Genomic DNA, 22,863 nt, shown 5'->3' on the forward strand with positions numbered 1-22,863 from the left:
TGAAAGCCCAGAGATGTCACATCTCGCTGTGACCTGTAAGAGGCAGAGTCCCTGTAAAAGGCAAGGGAATGTGCAACTGCATAAAGAGTTGTGTTATTTGAAGGCACATCCTATATCATGACCCCAAAGATGCTGTGAATCTGAGGTGTTACCTTATCTTACACATTCACCAGTGAATCTCAGGTTGCTGTCTTTCTCTTTAAACTCTTAAGGAAAATGCTTCTGGGGATGCGTCAAATTCTAGATTCTAGTTTGAAAGAGGTCTGGCTGAGCAGGGAAAGCGCTGACTGACATTACAGGTTGCAGATAATGAGTTCCGCAGGGAAGGAGATAATCGGCTAGCGGTGGCTTGAAGATGGAGGAATGGCGCAAGAACATCCGCCCATACCTCTCTGGGGTTGGTGTCCCTGGAAACCAGAGTTTGCAACATCACGCAGAGGCCACTCGACAATAACGAATGCCCCTTTAATGCCTGTTAACGATCGCTGGGTCACAGTGTCATTCATAAGGAAGTGAAAAAACTCTCTCTCCCTTTTTCTTTTTCTGACTGTCTTATTGGATTTTTTCTCAAGGCATCTGTGAGTCTCACCCGAGGTAGAAAATGTTTACTCACCACAGCTGCAACAAACACTTAGCTAGCGAGGAGGACAGACAAATCCGACAGCCTCACCTTCCTAATAAGGCACTATTAAAATTACATGCCACTGTCAGGGTTTTGCCCTCGGTGCAGCACTGTGTAGAAATCATGCACTTCTTCATACTGGTACGGCCTTTGCATCGGACATGGACAAGAACAGGAGGAGATAGAAAAAGAGCAACGTGTGTTTGTGTGGGTGCCAGTCTTAACTTTCCGCTGTGTACTTTCTGCCATCAATAAGATGATAAAAATGTCTCTTGATTCTTTTCTGAGGAAAAAAAGTGTTTTTATGGTGCTTTATGGATTATCACAATGAAATGCAGTGGCTGGAGGCATAGTTATTTATTTACTTTTCTGACAGCAACAAATACAGTTTTGGGGGATGGGGGCTCAGACACCACATCAGACGTGGGGGGGGACTTCGCCCTGGGAGATTTGGATTAACTTTCAGGTTCACCGAGCAGAAACCATAATGATTCTCTCTGTCTGCCCTTGAAATTATCCTCTCATCACTTACTTAAATTGATAGATGCAGTCATTTTTTTCTTTCTGGCTCACCTGTTCCATTTGCAGGTTTAAATAATGCCAAAAGATTTAACACCTCATATGATGAGTGCATCATGTGAGGTTAAACCACGTGGTCCATTACATCCTTGCATTCACTTTTAAAAACCACAGATTTCAGAGGAAGGAATAGACATCTATTTCTGCTGTCCTCTCTCCCTAAGTCAGCAACTTCCTGTGAGCAAACCACAAAATTCCCCACAGAAGATGTCAAAACAGATTTGCTTCTCTCAAATCTACTCCCCAGATTAAATGATTGTAACAATCAAACTGGCTTTGAGGTTTTGCATAATTTACTTTTTCCCCCTCTTTGGAAATTCTGTCTTTGACTTTTCACCGCTCTCTTGTGCTGCAGCCTTGAAGTATTATTACCCTGTAAATCGATGAAGATGATGTATGAGGCATTCCACTGCTAGTGGTATAAACCCTTCTGTTTTCAGTGATATAAGATGATGTATCATCTTGAATGGAGTACATATTTACTGACTTCTTTTCTAGTAAAAGCAGATACATACAGTAAAGCCAGATACCCAGTAATACAGTATGTCTAATGTACATCAGTATTAGAAGATATTCTATTTTATGAGATGCTGTCAGTAGATTTCTAGCCCACGACACTTTGATTGAACACTTCAATTTTACTCTCAATGTGTCTTTGCATCAGTGGCCATCATAGCATTAATAAAACATACATTATGTATGGCTGACACATGTTACAGTATCTAAATGAGATTTAATGGCCAGTCAGACATTATCAACACTGATGAATAGCACAGAGCACCTCAAGCTTTGAATGCAGCCTAAAGGTCATATCTGGATTCTGTGTGTCTATCACCATCAAACCTGAATCTTACTCAGCTCTTGCGTATTTGCACTCCCGTAATCTTAACTGAATGTCTTTCTACCCAGGCAGTTGTGTGATCTACATATGTCTTCACCATTGTTCTTTGTCTTTTGAGAGGCCCTCTGCATTTGTGTATTCATCACTTACCTGCTGTCTGCTGCAGTGAGATGGATGCTTAGGAATGGATCATTAAACAGAGCTTCGGTCTGGTGGACTGAAGCAGAAAAAAGATCAGAGCTTTATGAGGATGTAAATGGAGTAGCATCGTTCACCTGGCTTAAATGAAGAGGTCCAGGTGTTGCTCACATAGTGACCATTGCAAGTCAAATATTTATTTAGTAGAATAATTTCAATTCAAAGGTCCACTTTCTACTTCTTCAGTCTGGTAAGTGTGTGGTCAGATGATTCTGTTACTCCTCCCAAAGTCAAGAATGAATGTTCAGGCTCAATTCAAATAACTGTTGTACTTCTGTGTTAAGAAAAATAATATTAACAGTACTGTCAAAATTCCTAGGGTGTAGTTTTGCTGCTGTGCAGCCACATTACAAAAACCTGACTGGTCAGACTTTTGGGTTAAAACAAGTTCTCTCTGCCAAACTGCAATGTATACTGTAGTTACTCCATTGTCATTCTAAGTTGAGTTGCAGCTGCCAATCAATATCTTATTATCAAGCCTCAACAACCTCACTCTCAATACAAGTATCCTTATGCCAGCCCCAGTTAATGCCAAAGGGGCTAAACACTGGCTCAGGAGAGTTCATAACAATGGCTGAGTGTCTTTCTTCCCTCCTGACACAGATTAACTCAAAATCATCCCTGTTTTCTATTGGATTCCCTTCATTTCCCAAATGAGGCACTTCTCTGCCAGTTGTGAAAGTCAGTACTGTTTGTATTTTTTTATACACACACTGGTGCCACAGATCTCTTCCTGCTGAGAAGATGTTGAGTGTAGAAATATTACATAGGGGTTTGTGCGTCATTGAAGGTTTGGTGGCTAATCCTGTGTTCCATGATGGTCCCCACTGGCAGGGCTCAGGCTGTTCAAGTGAAGGGCAGAACCATGTTGTCAGGGAACCAGCAAGTGTCCCAAGCCTTCTAATAGCTCTGGTAGGATCGTCCCTTTCCTCCGCCTCCACTTTGATGTGGGCCTTCCTTCTCAACCCACCGGCGATGGGGGAATAGCCTTTCATATGGGAGCTGCAGCATGCCCAGGGTCCTGCTCAGTCTAATCCGCCAATATATTTCACTATGACAAATCCCTAACTGTATTGATGTCGATCCAGAAAAAGAAGAAAAAATGCTGAGGGCAGAAGTTTGTCTCCCCTAAGGTTATTTTATGTTTTTTTAGGGGAATTGGAGTAAGAGGAGACTGAGAAAAAAATGGAAGAGGAAAGAGGAAGGTGAATTTTCCTCAGTAAGTTAATGAAAGTCTTTGAAGTGAGGTGAAGGAAGCCGTCACCTGCCCTGGTGATAGATAGCAGGTTCATTATTACTAACATTCCCGGCCCCAGCCTGGAGTTTTATGCCTTACTAGAGCCATTTGTTGATTAATTAATCAGGTAATGTATGCTATCTGCTACAAAAGAACCCACATATCACCCCCTCCGCCTTTTGTGGGCTCTCTGCAAACCACAAGCTAGAATCTTCTACCAGGCCACAGCACATTCAAAAAAATTACAGTTCTTAAGCAGCCGCTACCACAGAGAATCCATTTGCACAAAGCTCCTGGCTGCTTTTAATGTAAAGTAGACTAATAAACATCTGTGAAGGAAACAGTCTCCCATTTCATGAATTTATTCACTTCCACTGGCCCAAAGTCAACCTTGTCTGATGTGTTTTTTTCAGCTTTCGGAGAAAGTTTTCAAACTGTCAAATAAAGCTCAGCTATGAGGAAGGTAAAAATAAACTCAGAGTGAAGCACAGTGAGGCTGGGAGACAGCAGAGCTTAATGCTTTCGCCTGTTCTGCTGTCTGAAATTGAACGGAACTGCTCAAAAAAGCCCATGAGGAACATCATAATCAATGTCTGTGTGTACAATGCAAGAACACCGAGTTATGTTATGTAATATAAACACTCAATATAAAACCCAGTCCTTTTCTGTGATTATATTTATTGAATTTCTTTTCACTTGTGGCCACATGCCCTCATGTGCATACACTCTCTGTTATTGCCTTGTCTTCACAATCATCAAATGTGTTCATATCAGTGGCCTGGTTTCCACCAACCTGACAATCATAAGTCAAAAATCAAAAGTAAAGTAAAAGGTTTGCAATGCTTAATTTTTTTTTAAATTGACTTTTTATGTTTGATACCAGCAACATGTGACAGTACAAAAGCAATATAAACAGGGGCAAATAATAATCATATGGGCAGTAAGAAATGTCTGATGTATGCATGGTTCTCATTTCCACTAGTTCCATGTTTAAAAAGTTAAGTATCCTGTGCAGCATTTCAGTTGATGTAAATGCTTGACCTTTCCCACTTTCTATCAGAACAGAGCTTTTCCACATGTAGTATTTTAGCCAGGTACTGTGTCTATCTCTTCCTTATGTTATTTCTTAATTATTTCCAAAATACATTTCAGAACAGTTTCTGAGGATTGCATATCATCTCTATATTTTATAATTGTATTTATATTGTCCCATAAAGACTTATTTTTTTGCTGCCTGGGTATCTGTCTCCAGGTCACCTCATATCCTCCAAGTTAGAATCTTTTTCTCTGCTTTTGATTGGAGACTTAATGAAAAACATATGTTTTTCCAAACTCATCACTTAGAGCTATCTTACACCACATTTTGTATAATCTTTCCTTTAAAATTTCAATATTTACCTTAGTCTAATTTAACCTCCTGTGCATGATTAAAAGATGTGATGACCGTATGTCCTAACCTAGTTATAAGCATCCCCAAAAACCTTAATTACAACAATCGTGTCTATCCAATCACCAATCCTCACCTCTCTCATAAAATAATCCCTCAAGTGTATTTTTCTAGGTTTTCACGGGTTGTCAGTATAGACATGGTGTTCAAATGGTTGCATTCTGCATGGACTTATTTAATTAGGCTTTGCAAGTGCATACATATTGAGAAGCATGCATCATGGATCATAGGAGATGATGAATCTACTTATATGGTGTGCAGATGTGCTTCTATCTCCATGTGCAAAATGACCATCATGTGCACTTCCTGGATATCTGTCTGTAATACTTCCTTTTTCTGTATCCTGCTGTATTGCACTTCCTTCACAGCTGGCCACATTGTGGAGCAGCAGGAAATGACATCATACCTTCATGATATTGTCTTTCCGACCCTGTCTCAGCAGAGAGTTTAAACTTTATGCCAAAATTCTGTGCACGTGTATGAAGTTGGCATCTGATCTTAGTGTTATCCACAAGCACATTGTTGTGAGTAATAAAGTCTCAGCCAGTGGAGTCAGACAATAGAGTTGTCCATTTATGGTTTGTGTGTTTGTGTGTGTGCAGCCCTGTAAATGTACTACTGTCAACTGCATGCCTCCTTTCTATTTTCCATTCCTCATCATTTTCTCACACCCCTCACGCAGACTGAGTCTCCAGTCATTTATTTGCTGAGCACCAAACTCAGCCGACCAGAGGAATTTACGATCATCGGCTTGGCTTATTCTCACCTCCTGTAAAGCTGTCACGGATTTACCGCCACCGGTGTGTCACTCCCGTCATTAAAATGTAAAAGTTTGCGACACTGCCTAGAAAGTTACAAATGATGCCGGCGAGCTTGGCGGTTTCTACCACTTACATTCCACCCGGTTGCAGGTAGTTTGTTCTCTCCTCACTCAAAACTAAATCATGAGCTGTCACTGCTCCCATCACTCTAAGTAAACTCTACAGCTGAGGGAGGAAATGGGGAGCTCATCCCCTTTTTAAAAAAGGGAGTTTTACCATTTTCTGCTTTTTAGACTTACTTTTAACACCGCATACTGAATCTTTTCTGCTGTCCTGGATCTGGATCTGAGTCCTGTCTGGGAGGGAATTTGCTACATTGAGTTATTTTTTGATATGGCTTGCTGCATTTTGATTGCATTTATATGAAAAAGGCCAAGTTGTTCTTTCAATAACGAATGGGTGTCCAGGGAGACTCCTCCTGAGCTGTCTCCCCAATACAAACCCAAACTGAAGATTTTGACAGTTTGACACTTTAATTTCCTACTGAGTATTTCAAATGAAATTCCTGGACAAAGGAAGAGACATGCTGCTGTTAAAAAAAAAAAAAAGTCCATATTGGTTTGGAAATTATTAAAGACAGGATCTCAATTAAATCCACTCTGCCCTTCTGTGTTACTCAGGTTTGTAAAGCACCGGAGGGATGAGCGGCCAGGAGACAGGATGGAGAGGAAGAGCTCTAGTAAATCTAAAGCTGAGGACATGCAGGCGTCAGAAGAGGAGACCCTGCGGATGAGGCTGGAACAAGAGAGGTGAGTGCTCAGACAGAGCCTTGGCTTGCTAAAAGCCTAAACAATTAAGTCCCGGCTGAACAAAGGAGGGAAAAAGGACGCTGCTGACCGGAAAATTAGCAAACTACCTAATTAACAAAATGGTGGAGCAAGGTTGGGAAATTCTGGGAAAGCACTCAGATGTCAATTTGCAAAATGTCCCTTTCTTTTATATCAGTACATTAAATAGATCATTTATGGATTGTTGTTCTCTGTGCCATTCAGAGGCACTGACCTCCTAATGGTGCTCGTAGGCCCCTGTGGATTTGGCATGATTGAATGGTGCTCATTATAATAGTGAAATCGATGTAGCTCTGCATTTGTCTTCTCCTGCAGCTCTCCCAGGTTGTTAATCGCTCAAGAATATGCTGTTCCTTTCTATCCAGCCCTCTTGGCTCTGTGTCCTCTGGTGTTTGTGGACAGGAGGACGTCTAGAGGAGTTAGGCAAACCATTGGTTCTGCCGCATGCGCCTCATCCCTCACAGACAAGCCCCATTTAATTTTCTCCAGCAGGGAAGACAATATTGGTGGCAGGGCGAATGAAAAGACAGCTTGCTGCCTCCATTGTTCTCCACAAGCCAAATGAACTCAGTAATCAAACTGCCGTTGGTAATGACAGCTAATTGAATAGAAACAATAGGGCTTGATACCGCTCCCTCTTACGGCTAAGAGAGAGAAGGATGGATGGCTGTCGAAAATGCATGCTACCACAAACACAAACAAGTGTGCACACAGAAAGACACTCACAAAGGGCCTCTTCCCTGCTGAATGGAACATCTGGAGGCCTTGCTCAAAAAGCTGTAGCACATTTCTTTTCAGTATTCAACTATGACTCGCAGTGAAGGTCCTCTCCACTGCGGGTGCGAACCCTTCTGGCTGAGGGCCCAACATATTTCCCTCAGTGCACCCTGGAGACCAGCGGTCCTGGCTCTCCATCCACATTTGTCCCCTTTGAGCAGCTCCCAAACGACTGTCATGCTAAGCAGCAGAATCAACACAGATGCACAGTGGGCATGAGATATGTAGAGTACATGCCCTCAACTCTGCCCTCCCCACAAACACACACACACTATCACACACACTATTTAAATCCTGTCTCTGCTTCTTTTCTTTCACCACTGTCAACCAATTTCTTTGTCTGCTACTTTGTCTTACAGCACATTCTCATTCCCTGTCTTGTTTGTGTCCGTTCTGCATGTGTGAGCTCCAGTCCCAGCTCCCTGTGCAGGAGGGCAACCTAATTCTGTCCTTTTGTACCTGTTCCCAAATCCCATCACTCAGCTTGGCCAGGATTGTCCCTCAGTTAATGGAAAGGGAATCCTGGGGGAAATGGTGGTGGGTAATAATAAACCAACCTGCCATGAAGCCAAGTCGATATTCAAAGCATTAGGGTTCAACAGGACGACGGCTCAGAAATCCATTACTTCTTGTATTTTTTGGTTGCACTACTATATTACACTCCCAAGGTGCTACATTTGATTGTCGTAGGTCTCTGCTAAAGGTACACACTCTGATTGATTACATTGCTGCCACGGAGACAGGACCATTTCAGAGAGCGTTTATGAAATTATGGATCAGACCATAACAGGTTTCTGAAGCTGGCAATCGTCAGTCAGCACGATGTGTCAGCGCGACCCGGGATGGGCTGCAGCCAAACTCCCAGCTCGGCTGACATTAGCGATCATTAATTCAAGCAGACGGTTTTGACAGGGGCTTTTAGTGATTCAAAATAGGAGTCAGCGAAGAGGTGAGACAGATTAATTCATAAAACCTGCCCTTTTTGCTCTGCAATAAGGCATCTATGGTTATATATTTAAAACTCTGACCTTGATATGATTCGTGCAATTTATGGTTTGGCCTGCAGTCCCTTTAGGCACGACCTGTTTTATTTGGGTAAAAATGTTCCCCTAATTGATATTTTGTCAGCCTCTTATGGAAGCATCATTGATGATAAAGAAGAGAGTACATAAAACTTTGACTTTATTACTAGAACACAGTGCAGTGCATCAACTTGATGAAGAGTGGTGATCAGCAGCATTTGTTTTGCTTAAATCTGGCAGATTTTATTCAGCTCCTGTGATTGGCTGTTTCATGTCTCATCAAAGCAGAATTAGAACCTGTGGTTAGGCTGATCTAAATCACTGTTCGGCCCAGCAGTGACAACCATTACTCTGGTTTCTTTATGCCTGTGGACAGCACCCAAGACACCCCTATCTGTTTGGCTCATGTTGAGAGGACTGTGCAGACAACAAGCTCTGTGATTGGACCCTGGGTGGGTTGGAGAGAAGCCCTTTTTGTGGCTGTGGCCCTCATTCATGCAAGGCCATTGGGGAGAAGAAAGAGAGAAAGAGAGAAACACAGGGCAGGTGGTGTTGGTGGAGCTTCTGTCAGTCTCTGACTTATCTCTGCACATTCTAGCCCTGAAACTATATTTTCCTGGCGAAAGAGGGGAGCACACAAAGAAAACCTGACAATGTTCCTTCCTCATTTTCCGCCTGAACTGAACTTCATTCTCTCTGTCTTTCTCTGTGGCAGCTGATTATGATGTCCATTCTCTCTTATCTGCTTGGCTCCGGTTGGCTTCTAATCAGCGGCCAGCACTCCACTGCCACTCTCCTTGTTCCCGTTTCCACAGCAGAGCACATCACTGCCTTTTTTTTCCTCCACAGTGGCCGCTTCCTCTTGTTTGTTGTTTGACTTCCTGCTGACTATAGACAAACAAAGCCTGAGCAGTGTTTCTGGAGAAGGTCAGTCAGCACAATTCATTTTTGTCAAACAGCAAACATGGATTAGGCGTGAGAATTTGGCCTTTTATTACGTTCTTTTCTTATATTCACGTTTGTCACATAGACACTTAGTGCAACCAAAAAATAAAGCAATTTGCTGAAAGGCAGATTCCTTCCCTTTCTGGTTTTTTGTCACAGTGATTGTGGCACCAACTTTATCATTCCACTTTGTCAAACCATCTCATTATTTCAGTATCCTATTTGAGTCTCATTTGCATAGTGAGTTCAAAGGAAGCTACAACTAGCTGATTGGGAAGTGTGATTACATTTGTAATTATATTGATACCTACAGCAAGTTAATGTGATTATTAACACTGTGAATTAACACCATGAAACTTGGACAATTATCTCTGTGATTGCATTATGCTGTTATGGGCCAAGTGTCAACACAAAAGATGGGCTATCAGAGGTTTGCGATTCTGCACAGACAGCTGCATGCAAGTCATTTACTGCACTTTGATTAGATTCAGATACATTCTGCCCTCCATCTGCACTTCAGAACAATAGAACATTTTTTGATGAGGGGGTATTGAAAAGAAAAATCTATTGAAGGCGGCTGGATGAGAAAGTAAGAGAGAAAATACATTTTGTTTCATCCACCATGGTAACAATGCATATTGAGGAGACAGGCTTTCAAACTTCTAAGTGCGTTGACTTCAAAATGAGTGTCTGAGAGTACGGGCAGCCCACCCACCCCCCCTCCTCTCAGCCTCCCCTTGGGTAGATTAAACATTGACAAACATATGGAGAAGGAGTCTGCTGGCATTGTTGGTCCAAAACAACAGCCTTGTTGGATAAACAGTGAGATTTATTTAGCGTGGAGAGGAAGGACTTGAGGTGAGCTGACATGTTGCTACCAGTTCACACCAGACCTCTCATTCTACCAATAGAATGTGTTAAAGTGATTACTGGACATAACAGTCTTCTGCTGTCATGTTCATGTACTGAAATGAACCCTGAGCAATGGTATCATTACAAATTCAGTTTCAATGTGCTGTGGTTTTCAGCCACAGTTTAGTGACAATGAAGGCAAAAAGAAAGAAAAAACAACAGAGAGAATAGAAGATGAACAGGAGGGAAATTAAAGGAATAGTGTCATCTGGCTGACACATCATTTTTTTGAAGACATGGTCAATCAGTGGATTAAGAGTTGAACTTCAGCTGCCCTGAAAGCCTCAGCATTAGACTGTCTAGACTATCAGGCCAGGAGGAAATGCCTTTCCACTTCACTGTTATGAAGAACAAGTAAGTAAGCATTGTATTTTTTACTTAAAGTACATGTGAGGTCAGGTCTCCTTCTAAGAATATAGAGTAAACACATGGCAACTCAAAGATCGGCAGAGGAAACCAAGCAATTGCCGATGTAATACTGGAAGTATCTTTTTGTCTGTCATCAGTATAATTAAAATAAAAACTAAAATCCACAGCAGGGCTGTGACACACTAAAGCTTGCTTGTCCCCTTTTTGAAATAAAATCTCTCCAGGCTGATTGCATTAAAAGCTGCAATGTCCTCTTGTATGATATCTGGTAAGAGGAGAAAAGAGGAGAAGGGCCAGTAATTGGGGCTGTACAGTAATAACGTGTTTAGTGTGGGCAGCACTTTCCTCAGTGTTAACATGCTGGGCCATTAATTGGCTAATGGAGTATATATGGTACAGTGCGGGGGTGGTCTCTCAGGAGAAAGTGGGGGAAGGAGAGGAGTTGGAAGTGGAGCAGCAGTTGCAGGTTGCCCAAGAAGAACACAGTTAGCAGGTGTGATACTTTGGACATATTACAGCAAGAAAAATAGCTACCAAATTCAAACCCTGTTTCTATAAAATATTCTACTAATATGCTCTATGTGTTTTCATTCACGTCCTCCTCATTTATACATGGGAGTTTGACAAGAGACAGTGCTTTGTGCTTTATTTAAAAAGGCAGTGCATCTTGTCTCATGCTCAATTTGGGAATGACTGAAAGTTTGAAAGCTGAAAAATGTAACTTTATAAATGTTTCCATGTTTTGTTGATTAAACAGTGTCTAGTCCACTAGTATCTCTGTGAGGCTGTAGATTTAGATGTTAGACACAGCTTTGCTTAGAGCTAAATCCTAGTCACAATGCTAACATGTACGTGTTTTCCTTCAGCAAATGTAATGTAGAAGCTCGTAGTATGAACAGTCCAGCTTTTGTCTCTGACAGACTGAACAAGTTGAAATAGGCCTCTGACAGCAGACTGATAGGTTTGGAATATGGTTATGTTTTCTCCACAAACATGCAGATAGATCTTTTACATGATAAAAAGAGCTGTGACTTCACCCCAGAAAAATGGTGAAGGATGTCATGAGTTGAAACACACACTGTACACCATGCATCTTAAATATGGCATTCCGTTTCCACTGGACTTGAAGTTTCTTCACTGTGTTTTTTATTAGCAGTGATTTAAAAAAAAAATAAAAATATATTAATCCCATTATTTATTGCATCTTTTGATGCTGCTGGAACTGTGAATTTCCCGTGCGGATTAATAAAGTGTCTATCTATCTATCTATCTATCTATCTAACAAAAACTTTGCTGTGTATAAGAGCAAATAAGTTACAACCCAGGATGTCTGTGATGATAATGGCGCTAATGACAACAGCATGACTCACATCTGTGGCATTAAAGCTTGTTAATATCCTTTTATTGAAATGCACCTATTAGCTTTATCCATGTCAGACTCCTGAGCCCTGGAAGAGAAGTCTCTCTCTTTTAGCTTCATGTCGCCAGTCTAGCCAAGGCCATTATCTCATCCCGAATGTCAATATTGCTGTTTTTATGAATCTGATTAGTCCATAAAATGCCAGAGGGTCTTGAGATCCCAGTGGACTTCCGTGAACCTGTGGTAACATCATTGTCTGGTCCTTCCTGGCAGAGATCTGACATCACTTTAGCCAGATGGCAGGTGAAAGGGCTTCTGGGAATTAGTGTTTTCCTCCCTGTGAGGCCTGTGTCCTGTTTCCTGACAGCACAAGTGAGAAAGTGAGACCACACTGGGTACACACAACTGTGCTGTGAGTTGATAATTTCTATACTGTACCTGGTCTGCGACAATACAGGAATACACCAAACTAGCTTAGAGGGTTTATAGATGACTGCCTATCATGCAACATTGCATCAGGCCTCCATCAAAATCTCATTCTGCAGATAATGCTGAGAAAATGGGATTTTGACCGGCTAAAAATAAACAAGGCAGTCTATGGGTAGGATGTGGGAATTGGGTTAATCCGGCACTGAAAAATGGTGATTGTTTGAAATGTGATTACTGTTATTAAAATACACAGACATGGGAGAGAAACTTAGGCTAGGGGGGATTTTAGCTCTGTTCCAAACCTGTCAGTCATTTGTGAGGAGCAGCAGTGGGGGGTCAGAGGTCAGATATGACCTGAGGTAATAGGGAAGTCTATCACCAGTGGGAGGTAGTGTGCTTGTATGCATGTGTGCGGATGTGTGTTACCCTATAGGGATACAACATCTGGAACCAGTGAGCAGTCTGGTGGCTGCTGCCAGGGTCACCGCAGTGGGAGGTCATCTCCCCCCTCTGCCTGTCCTCAGCCCCTCTCCTCTCCACTCCCCAATGTCCACCTCCCTTGCTCCTACAATGCCAGCTCTCCTCGCTCCCATGTAACACCATGACTGAGTCTTGTTAGCTGCGGACAGATGGGCATTACACATGAAACCATTCTCTGAGACAGGAAAGGTCCTGTGAAAGGCTCTGTTGTGTGGAAGTGGTCCTGGGGAGAGGAAGGGCTGGGAAGGAGGAAAAGGAGGTCCAGCTGTCTCCCTCCCACCTCCTCTTAGGAGAAGAAAGCCACCTTAGATGGAGGAGTGAGCCGCTTTCAAATCTGGACTGATCAATATTTAAGATTAAACTCAAAATTTGGAATGCTGCTGAGCTTTTCTGAATCTTGGATTGGAATGTTATGTTAGGTCTTTTTTTTTTTATCCCCATTCCTTTCTACTGTGTTGCCTACTTACATTTCTTACACACCTGCCACTCAATACCTCACATATCAAGTATCTCTTTGGTTCATCTGTTCTTCACAACCGTGAATGTAATTGGAAGTTACCATATTTGTCACAGTCCTGGGCAAATTTCATCACAATAAAGAAATCACTGCAGGAAAACAGGAGAATAGAGTGTTAAATCCTTTACCTTTTTCCAGTGAGGAAATTATATTGAATTTTGGTATTTCTGGGCAATATAGTTGCCAGATGATCACAAATAAAGAACACTTTTATCACACTTTTTCTCTTCAATGTTTTTATCACAGAATTCAGGCCAAGACACGGGAACTTCGGGAGAGGCAGGCAAAAGAGAGGGAATATGCCGAGATCCAAGATGTTGTCAGCCGCACGTTTAGCTCAGATGAAGAGCACACCTATGCTGGCATTGGATCCTTAGACTCATCGGTAGATAGCAGCAGCACAGACCCGTACAACCACCACTACCATCTCCCACAAAGTCCCCAGAGCCCTCAGGCTTCCCGTGAGCCTTCAGGACAACGGTCCACCCCTGGAAGCTCTGTATGCCCAGGTCAACAAGCCTCGAAATGGACGCCCAGCAGCTCCAGACAGGTAGGGAAAGCCCAAAATATAGTCTGCACGGGGGCATTGCAAAGTTACTGACTACATTCTCATTCATTCAAACAACACTAACTAGCTTTGTCCCTGGTGCCTGTGCTTTGCAACACTCTGGTTCATTTACACCTCATCTATAATGTAGAACCACTGGTGTGACACTGTTTGTTCACTTTTACTTGTCACGGGTGACACATGCTGCACAGAAAAACAATGGATTTCATACAGAGTGTTATCTCTGCTTTTTCCCACAAGGCAAGCAGGTAGAATCCATAGACAAAGTAAAACAACACCAGAAACCTATCAGTAATTCTCCATGTGTCAGAATTTAATATCAGGCAGTGTCTTTTTTTCATTATCCTCGGATCACAGGTAATCCTCCCCAGCCTTTCACACACCTTTTTTCAGAGAGTCACACTGCATCGGAGTTCAGCTTCCTTGTCGCTGGGGGGTTGTATCTCTCATAACCTCCATGTCAACACGAATATTTGATGTGACGACAACACCACGCAGAGCATGAGAAGTCATTTTGTATGTTTTTATTTGTTTATTCACTTTTAGAGCCTCAGTAAACAGGAACGTATCATGGTTTTTGTGTTGTGAGTGAAAGTGACTTAGCTTATTACATGCTTTGCCAGCTATGAGCAATGTGACATTCCCAAAGATAGACAACAGCATTACAACTTACTTTTCACTTAACAAAACTCATGCAATTTTGCACCCTCAGCTGTCAAACAAAACTCCACAAAACCTACTGTAAATCAATTGTCATGACTTAGCAACCCGAAGAACTTTTCCCACTCCATTTTTTGAATTGAATTGTAATGAAAAGTAATATCAAGATACCTACAATCTCGTGGCCATATCAACATTATTATGCATTTTATAAGGAATCAGTTCCAATGACCAGATAATATGCTGCACATATGGGTTTCAAAAAATTGTTGTTTTTGCATTTATTTTGCTATACAGTTCCTAATGAGTAGTCCTCTGTAGTGTTGGGAGTGTTGGGGCGGCTACATATTTCCTGTAGGTCATATCTAGTGATCAGAAGTCAGGAGGCCACTATCCCCATAGTTTCCCAGAACCTTTCAGAGTGTTATTAATGGGTCAGATAATACCTACCTCCTGTGATTGACAGCTGTCACTTGGGGGCTTGTGACCTTTCACTGCTGGGCTCAAGTGGGGTGGAGTGTATGCGTTACTGTGTGTGGTCAAGACAGAGCACCTCCATGAGAGTGTGTGTATGTTTTTTTAAAAGGATTTGCAGAGGTAGAATCTCCATCCTGTAACCCTCCCATGACAGCCAGAATAGATATGACAAGGTTATCTGGCCTCTCTGATAGCTGGCCTAAATCCATGTGCCAATACATCCAGGGCTTAGTGAAGGCCACTGATCCATATGTCTAAAGTGAAGGTTACTTCCACATGTTTCCACAGGATAGCCTTGTTGTGTCACAGCAACTATCTACTGTAAATTATCCCACTTCCAAAGCTGAAGAAGTTGATAAGCCTGGCAGCTAGTTTAAAAAAAGAAGGGAAGGCAGTGCTTGATTGGTGTTCAATCAGCCTGTGTATTCAGATCACAAGACTCTAAGATGTTGGTTAGTGATAGACATAGCACTATTGATTCTCACTGGGAATATCAATAAGCTCTGTGCAGGGATACAGTGTAAAAGCCTTAGCCTAAGTGTGAATATTAATAGCAATCTGCTAGAGGCTTTCCAGGAGAAATGAGGACAAAAAAGAGTTACGTCCCCTCTGCACAAGGACTCAGATTGTCAACAGATGCTTTTTTATTTTGATCTTACTTTTTAAAATACATTTAAAATAGTTTTAACTGCTTAGGTTTATTCAGATTTGGACATTTTTCTGCTGATCACCTGAAAGCTGTTCCATATTTCTGTTGTTTTTATCTTATAAATTGGCATCTTTTTGAACTGGAATACAGATACATTATACTTTTTATGAGGCTGTCTGAAATTCATTGGCATCAAAAACAAATAAGAACCTGTCTTTTGCTTTCTTCTTTCTTGTTTTAGCAGTTTCTTGGAAATAGTGAGTTCTCACCTTCATGGGTGTATTTCAGCATAAAAAGCTTAGTGTTGCATGTTAATTATACATATAAGATTATATTTAGTTTGGGGTGTGAGCCTTGAGTATTGATAGCACAGAGTTTTATTTTCAGGGACAGGATTAGCTGTTGCGAGGGTTGTTATTTGATTTGAAATATGCACTGCATGTTCAACACTGCATTTTTGTTTTGCACCTCTTGCTGCTTTGCATATCTTGTGTATACCAGCCCAGCTGTATGCCTGTAATATTTGTCTTGCTGGCTTTGAGATATAATAATATGCACTGGTTCCTATTTAGCTCAGAGGCTTTCTATTTACAAAAAGGAGCTTGAAACACATTCAGATTCAAGACTCCTGTCACTTGCCTATCATAATAAATATAAACAGTAATTTGCATTTCTAAATTAAACCTAATGGAACTTTCATTGTCAAATATAAAGTGCCAACACAATGGAATTTTCAGTCATTTATGACTGTACCATGTACCAAGACAGCAAAACTGGTCTCAGAACTTTTGTTTTGCCACATAGAGATCCAGCACGGCTTACAATTTCTTTACTTTTTTATCCCACTGCCACTTCTCAACCTAATATTTTGGAGCTGCAGAGATAACACAAACTTCCTGTTTGACAGTTAAGGAAATAGGTGAGGATTGTCCAGGGAAGGCTGCTCATTCCCAGTCTGGTTTCAGTATGAAAAAGGAGTATAAGCAGCATTTAACTCTGACCTGGATACTGTTACTTCCTTCTGAGGAGGACTCCAGAGAAACATACTCTGATCAGAGGGGCAGATGAAGGACTCTTACAGGGATATTCCAGTTATGTTCTGGTAGATTTAAGTCCCATGGTCACAGATGTGACAACAAGCCAGCACTTTGTAACACATCTGAATGATCTTGCAAACAGCATGCAAAAATACCTTTATTAAATGACTGTCTAACCTGATTGCTAAAGTTATACTGTCTGTAATAAAAACAGTCTGCAATGTGTAGCCATACACAGTTTTCAACAGATAAAGTAGTCCCAAAAGAAGTTTGAGAAGAGATTCAAAAATTTCATGCCATGTAGGAGGATACATTTGTTGATTTGTTGTTTTTTGGTGGTATATATTACAAAAACACATATATAGAAAAGGCATGTAAAACAGAATAAACCCAGCACTCTGTTGCTGGCTACCTTCCACTGTCTCCCAGAGCATAGTAAATAATGTTATATGGGGATGTTACCATGGTGGAAGCCATCTCCTGATTATCATATGACTTCTAGAAGCATGGCACAACTGCACAAATCTGATCTTGTAAAATTGGTTCCAGGGGCCAAGTAAATGGAAGTAAATTGAGTTGAAATTAGCTGACAGCCGTCCTTTATTTTTCAGTCTTCGTTGGGAAAAATACACCAAATGCTGAACAGAGGCAACGAGTGTGTTGGAGGATGACTACACTTGAACTAATCAGTGTCTTTCATCTAAAAGCCACCTAGTCAAACATTAGCATAGCTGGAATGACATCAAACAATGTTAGTGCACCCAGGAGTCTGGGTTCCCATTGGTTTGTTTACTGTACATCCTTGGTGCTGCCATTAAAACACAATATCTTAGTCAAACAGATGAAGGTTTTTTTAGATCCAGTCAACTAATTAGAGGCACTTAGGGGCCCTTTGGTTGATGTGGGGAGGTGTTTCTTTTTAGAGGAGGTGGGGTCCAAATGCCTGCAATTGCCAGTAACCATACATTATAGTTTTGCATCTAGGATTCTTTTTATGCCTCATGTGTTTATGCACATGTGCATTCATTTTATGCCATAATAAAGGCATTCACCCATGTTTCGCCAAGGGTTTCAAAGCTGCACTCTTGTTTATCCACTACAGTTCATATGAAGAAGCTGCAGCTGGATAAATAGCCTGGGAATACGCCTCTCTCTCTAATAGACCTTTGATAATGGAGCCCTAATGGGAAGGTCAGTGTGACTGTAAAGCTGGAATGAGTCAGACCTGAGCTTATAAACCCTTGGAGATACGAGGACCCCTGGTTGCTCTGGGCGGCCACAGATCCTGTCCATTCTGCCATATCAGGTTTTACTGTTCCCCTACGAGATCACGGTACAACAAGAACTCATTTGACAATTTATTACCAACCTCCACGTTATTAGAGCTGGCAGCACCAGTGGTGTTTTGACAGTGCTGTCAGACTCAGTAAAACTGAAGGGCACCAATAGAAATCAAGGATTTATTAATGTTCAGTTTTGTTAAAACCTTATATAAACCAAATGTAAATATCATTTTCCCCTCTAAAACCTGTAGCATGAATTCTGCTCTGTCTATTACAGAGTTTACATGAAAGTGAGCCAGACGTAAACACCTGAACTCAGTGTTTTCTTTTTCAGTTGTTTTGTTTCACCTTATTAAAAAAAGGTAGACCTAGCAAAATAGAATGACCTCATTTCTTGACAGGCAGCTGACAAGTCAACCCCTCCATCTGCCCAGGGACCATGAGGTTTGGGTGACTGGCGTTGGATGCTGCGTTTCAGAACGACAACCTGACAGGTGCCAGGCTCGATGGGATTTGTGGGAAGCAAGCGTGAAACAAAGCATCACCTTTGAAACTGCAATTTGATTGACTGCTGCTCCCATTACCCAGTCGAGTTTCTAAAGCTCCTTAGAGCATGGGCATGAGAGAGAGTCAGAGAGAAACAGAGAGGAAGAGGTGGGGGAGAAGCAAGGGAGAAAGGGAGGAAAAGATATGGAGCTCACGGAGCTCAGCAGTGCAAAGCCCTTGAAGTCCTCTGCAACTCAGCAGCTCCAGAGAGCCTGGCAGGCAGAGAGCAGGGAGAGAAAACGAACCCAAAGATCCTCACCTAAAGAAACACTCGCTGGGGTGTTTTTCCCCTTGCTCTCTCCACACTAGAATTCAGTCAAAACCTCCACTTTGCATGGTCTTGAAAAAGGATTATCAGGTTGTTAATGCATTTTCCAGTGCTGATAAAAGGTCAGGTTTTTCATCTCGAGAGAAAGTTTGTGCGGATTTTGCCCCTCGCTCTCTCGCCACCTCGCCACTCTGAGGCTTGAAGACGTCGACTTGTGAGGTGGGAAACGTTAATATGCAATGAGACATACTTGACACCTCAGATGAAGGGTCTTTTACAGCTGTCCACTGCAGTTAACAACCCACCTCCTGCTCCTCAGAGCAACAGGCTGCAGCTTTTATCCTCACTGTTGTTTGGATCATCATCACTAAGAACAATTCATTTTGTCTTGTTTTTTTTAAATCATCCTCATCATGATTTTTTGGCTGAGGAAACATAACAGTACCATTCCAACAGGGAATCATAATCATTTGGTTTTATTCTGTGCTGTATTGTCTGAATAGACCACTGGATGACTCCATTAAAGTAATGCAGATGGAGACTAAGTTCTTATGAACAACAACGTTCCACCTCAATCAGATGATCACAGCCAATCTGAAGTAATCACTTTTTTTATTGTTTGCTGTCTCTTACTTGGCGTCTGTAATTAACTCTGCAATCAACAATCAGTCTATGTGATTTTTATTGTCTATATTTTCATTTGGATGCAATCAAAGTGAGATTAACAACACTTTCTGACTGCAACATCTGTAGCTTTGATTAAATCCTACCTCTCAATAATTCATTGGTAAACAAATGAATCTTTTACGACCCCTGCATCTGCATTAAGACTTTAATAACAGCTCGTAAGTCTCTAATAACGTTTTCTCAAGGGAGTAAAACTGATATGTCTAGCATCAAGGAACAGTTTGCTTTAATGAGACACATACATTAGTGGTAACTAATTATTTTTTACTTACTCATCAGTATCTCTGTTCCAGGGTATTTGGTCTGGTGTACCCAGTTCCTTCATGTCTTGTAGGATACTAAGCTAAACAAGACTTAGAAACGACACTGACTGCATCACATTTTCTTCCCAGAGCCATGGCAGCATGTTTTGGCTCTGTCTTTTGTTTGTCTCTGACATCCACCAGCGTTTTCCATTACTCCCTCTGAGTGTCCTTGTGTGGGTGTGAAATTAGTGTCACAGTGAATGTCTGGAGTAGACCCTTCTCCTGCTCTAATTGAGAATAAAAAAGGGACACTGAGGTAATGGGGGGAGTTCATCTGGAATGTTAGCTCCTGTTGAGAGAGCTGGCGGTGTAATGAATCAGCGCGGGTGTATCCTCAGGTCAGCTGTTGTCACCGCAGTCTGCAGGACATCCCCTGCACCTGGTGAACCTGTGTAGATGATGTTTCAGTCCCCACATAGCTTTGGAAAAGCCCCATGTAAACCCTGTAGATAGGTTACAAAATGAGCGAGCAAGTCCAATACACATGCACATCCATGCTCTGACTTTTGCCCTTTACTCGCAGCCTGTTCTGTGCTATGGTGATAGTGCAGGAGGCCTAATGCACCAAATGCACATCAGCCTTATCGTAGGGGCTCTACACAGATAGCAATGTGTATCTCCCAGGCAAAGCAAGTGAATTATTTTCCTGGCCTGTTTTCATTTTTTTTACCCTCCCGCTTCAGAGAGGGCCCTGTGGGATGGATGTGATGAGATGGAGCACACAGAAGGCAATTTATCCTCCGTTTGTACCATTACGTTCATTTAAGAAAGCAAACAGCCTGAAAGCAGATCGAGAAAGAGAGAGAGAGGGAGGGAAAGGGAGAGGGATATAGAAATATAGACCCACCTCATCTTCAACTCTACATCAAGTGGATCAAGCTCATTAAGGTTGCACGTACAGTATGTATTTTATCAACGTCCTTCAAATTGGAAGCCTTGAAGACATGCATACAGTACCTAATGAATTTTCACAAGATGAAAGGAAAGGAGGGGAGCATGCCATTTAGGGCAGGCAAGCCCCAGCAGACAAAGTGGAGCTGGGGGAAGGTTTGAATATGGCTGAGGGCTACTGAAGCCTTGTTTGTTGATCAGCACCAGAGGGCATCTCATTCCTGGCAATCAGCAGCTGCAAATAGACAGTTAATCCCCCCCCCAACTCTCCTGAAGGCTGCTGATGCCTGACAGGGTAACTGACTTTGCTGCACCAAGGAGAGATGAACAAAAAGACAAGCTTTTGCTGGGTATGGCAACTTTTCCTCTACAATTTAGAATGATTTGTTTTGAATATGTCACAGTGACTAATTGGGAGAAAGCACATGGAGAACATGCTGTTAGCAAATGTGAGATGTACTTTCCCCCAAATTCAGTTGCTGAGAAATCCATTTTGATTGAATAACACAAACTGTGGTGTGCCTGTTACGTGAAAATGAGGTTCCTCTGTGAGAAACTCTGATTTTCACATGATAGATAACCCAATTCCATAAACTAATCATGGGTCCTCTCCACTAACATAGCATCACTGCTTTCATTCCTGCTACCCATCGCTCTCACACAGGCGCTCCAGAAATAGATCAGGTGAGGAATGTGATTGAGAGGCAGGTGACTGCGGAGCGTGAGTTTGCACTATGAACCGTGTCAGTAAGCAGATGACTCTCACGCCTCCTCATCCCCCTCACTCTGCTTTCATCTCTCTCATCAGTTACGGCAAATGTAAATACACACATACACATGAGAGTGGCCTCAGCGTGTCAGGCAGGGATGCTAACTGCTAGATATTTTCATCTTTGCGTTGATGTTTGCTAGCCAGTGAAGTGAGGCCAGGGAAGTCTGTGAAAGCTGGTAGCGCCATTAGGGAGTGTTTAGGGCTTCCAGTCTCACTGTAAATATAACTTGTGGAAGACAAGAGAGTGCAAGCTGGGTAAAAGAAGAACTGAAATACAACTAAAAAGTAGAGCCCATCAGAAAAAAGCACATTAGTTCTGGTGGACCAAATATATATATACACTGTTGCCCATAAAGTTGGAATAATTTTTTCAGACACATTCCTCTTTTTATTCCTATTTATACATATCAGTAATCACCTTTGACCAGGTGCAATGATGACATACTGAATCCCAGTTACTGACTGTGTTTTGAGATAAGATATGCACTTTATCTATCAAGAATAAATCACATTGTCATAATCATTTCATGAGAAGAGGTAAAAAATATTGTATTCCAACTTTATAGGGCAAAAAGGTAGGAGAATAACTTTGAATAACAGTGTAAACAAAAAGAAATGATTAGACCAATCATTTCTAAGTCAATATTAGCCTTCATCAAAAATTCAAAGATCACTTGTTAGTGTTGTTGAGAAGATGACAGTTCTGTAAACTCAATAAGATGTTATCTTCATTATCTTCAATTCATTTTTTTCATCTCACTTGAAAACCTGCACAATAAACAATAAACATCATTAACATCGGGCACGACATACCTGCTATTAGCAGTTCCACTGCTAACTCTAACCATAACATTATAAATGGACGAGGCCAGTATAGTACAGTATAGGCAGTAGCCTAAAAGTTTAGCACTGACCAGTGCTCGTAGATCAATCACCGAACTGTGTCCACTATTTTCTAAGTGGTCACTGGGGTACAACTGTATCAAGAAGTTAGTCCGTTCTAATCGAAAGCCAGCCAGTGTGTACAGGGCACATAATTAAATTTACCTTGCCCACATCTGAGCCAGCGAGCCTGTGCACTCAACACAGAACAGCATTAGTTCTCTCTATTTTAAGAGCGGTATCCATATTCCTTTGTCAGACTGCGCCATTGTCGTTCCAATCCCTGTGCCTTGAACAAGCTCCCAGCGGCAAATCGGATCTCAGCGAGAGCCTTTGTAATTACAGGGAGCTGAATGGGTGAATACATCCCAAATCCACAAGACCAGCCAGTGACACATTCCATCTGTCTTAAGCCTCCTTCCAATATTTGAGATTGACTCATGAGGAGGTACTGAAATAGTGCACACCACCAACATTTTTTCTGCTGTTCTTGT

At 41.8% G+C, this 22,863-nt stretch overlaps 1 protein-coding gene across 1 annotated transcript in view; it reads left to right on the forward strand.

Annotated features, from left to right (window-relative positions):
* Window positions 1-22,863, forward strand: part of LOC108898296 (partitioning defective 3 homolog) — a 310,889-nt gene that overhangs the window by 227,551 nt on the left and 60,475 nt on the right. The window contains exons 21-23 of the mRNA XM_018698248.2: window positions 6,366-6,494; window positions 13,591-13,752; window positions 13,790-13,894. Coding sequence (XP_018553764.1) covers window positions 6,366-6,494; window positions 13,591-13,752; window positions 13,790-13,894 — 396 coding nt within the window. The remainder of the gene's footprint in view (window positions 1-6,365; window positions 6,495-13,590; window positions 13,753-13,789; window positions 13,895-22,863) is intronic.

This window comes from Lates calcarifer, linkage group LG24 (genome assembly GCF_001640805.2).
Source record: "Lates calcarifer isolate ASB-BC8 linkage group LG24, TLL_Latcal_v3, whole genome shotgun sequence".
Taxonomy (NCBI): domain Eukaryota; kingdom Metazoa; phylum Chordata; class Actinopteri; family Centropomidae; genus Lates; species Lates calcarifer.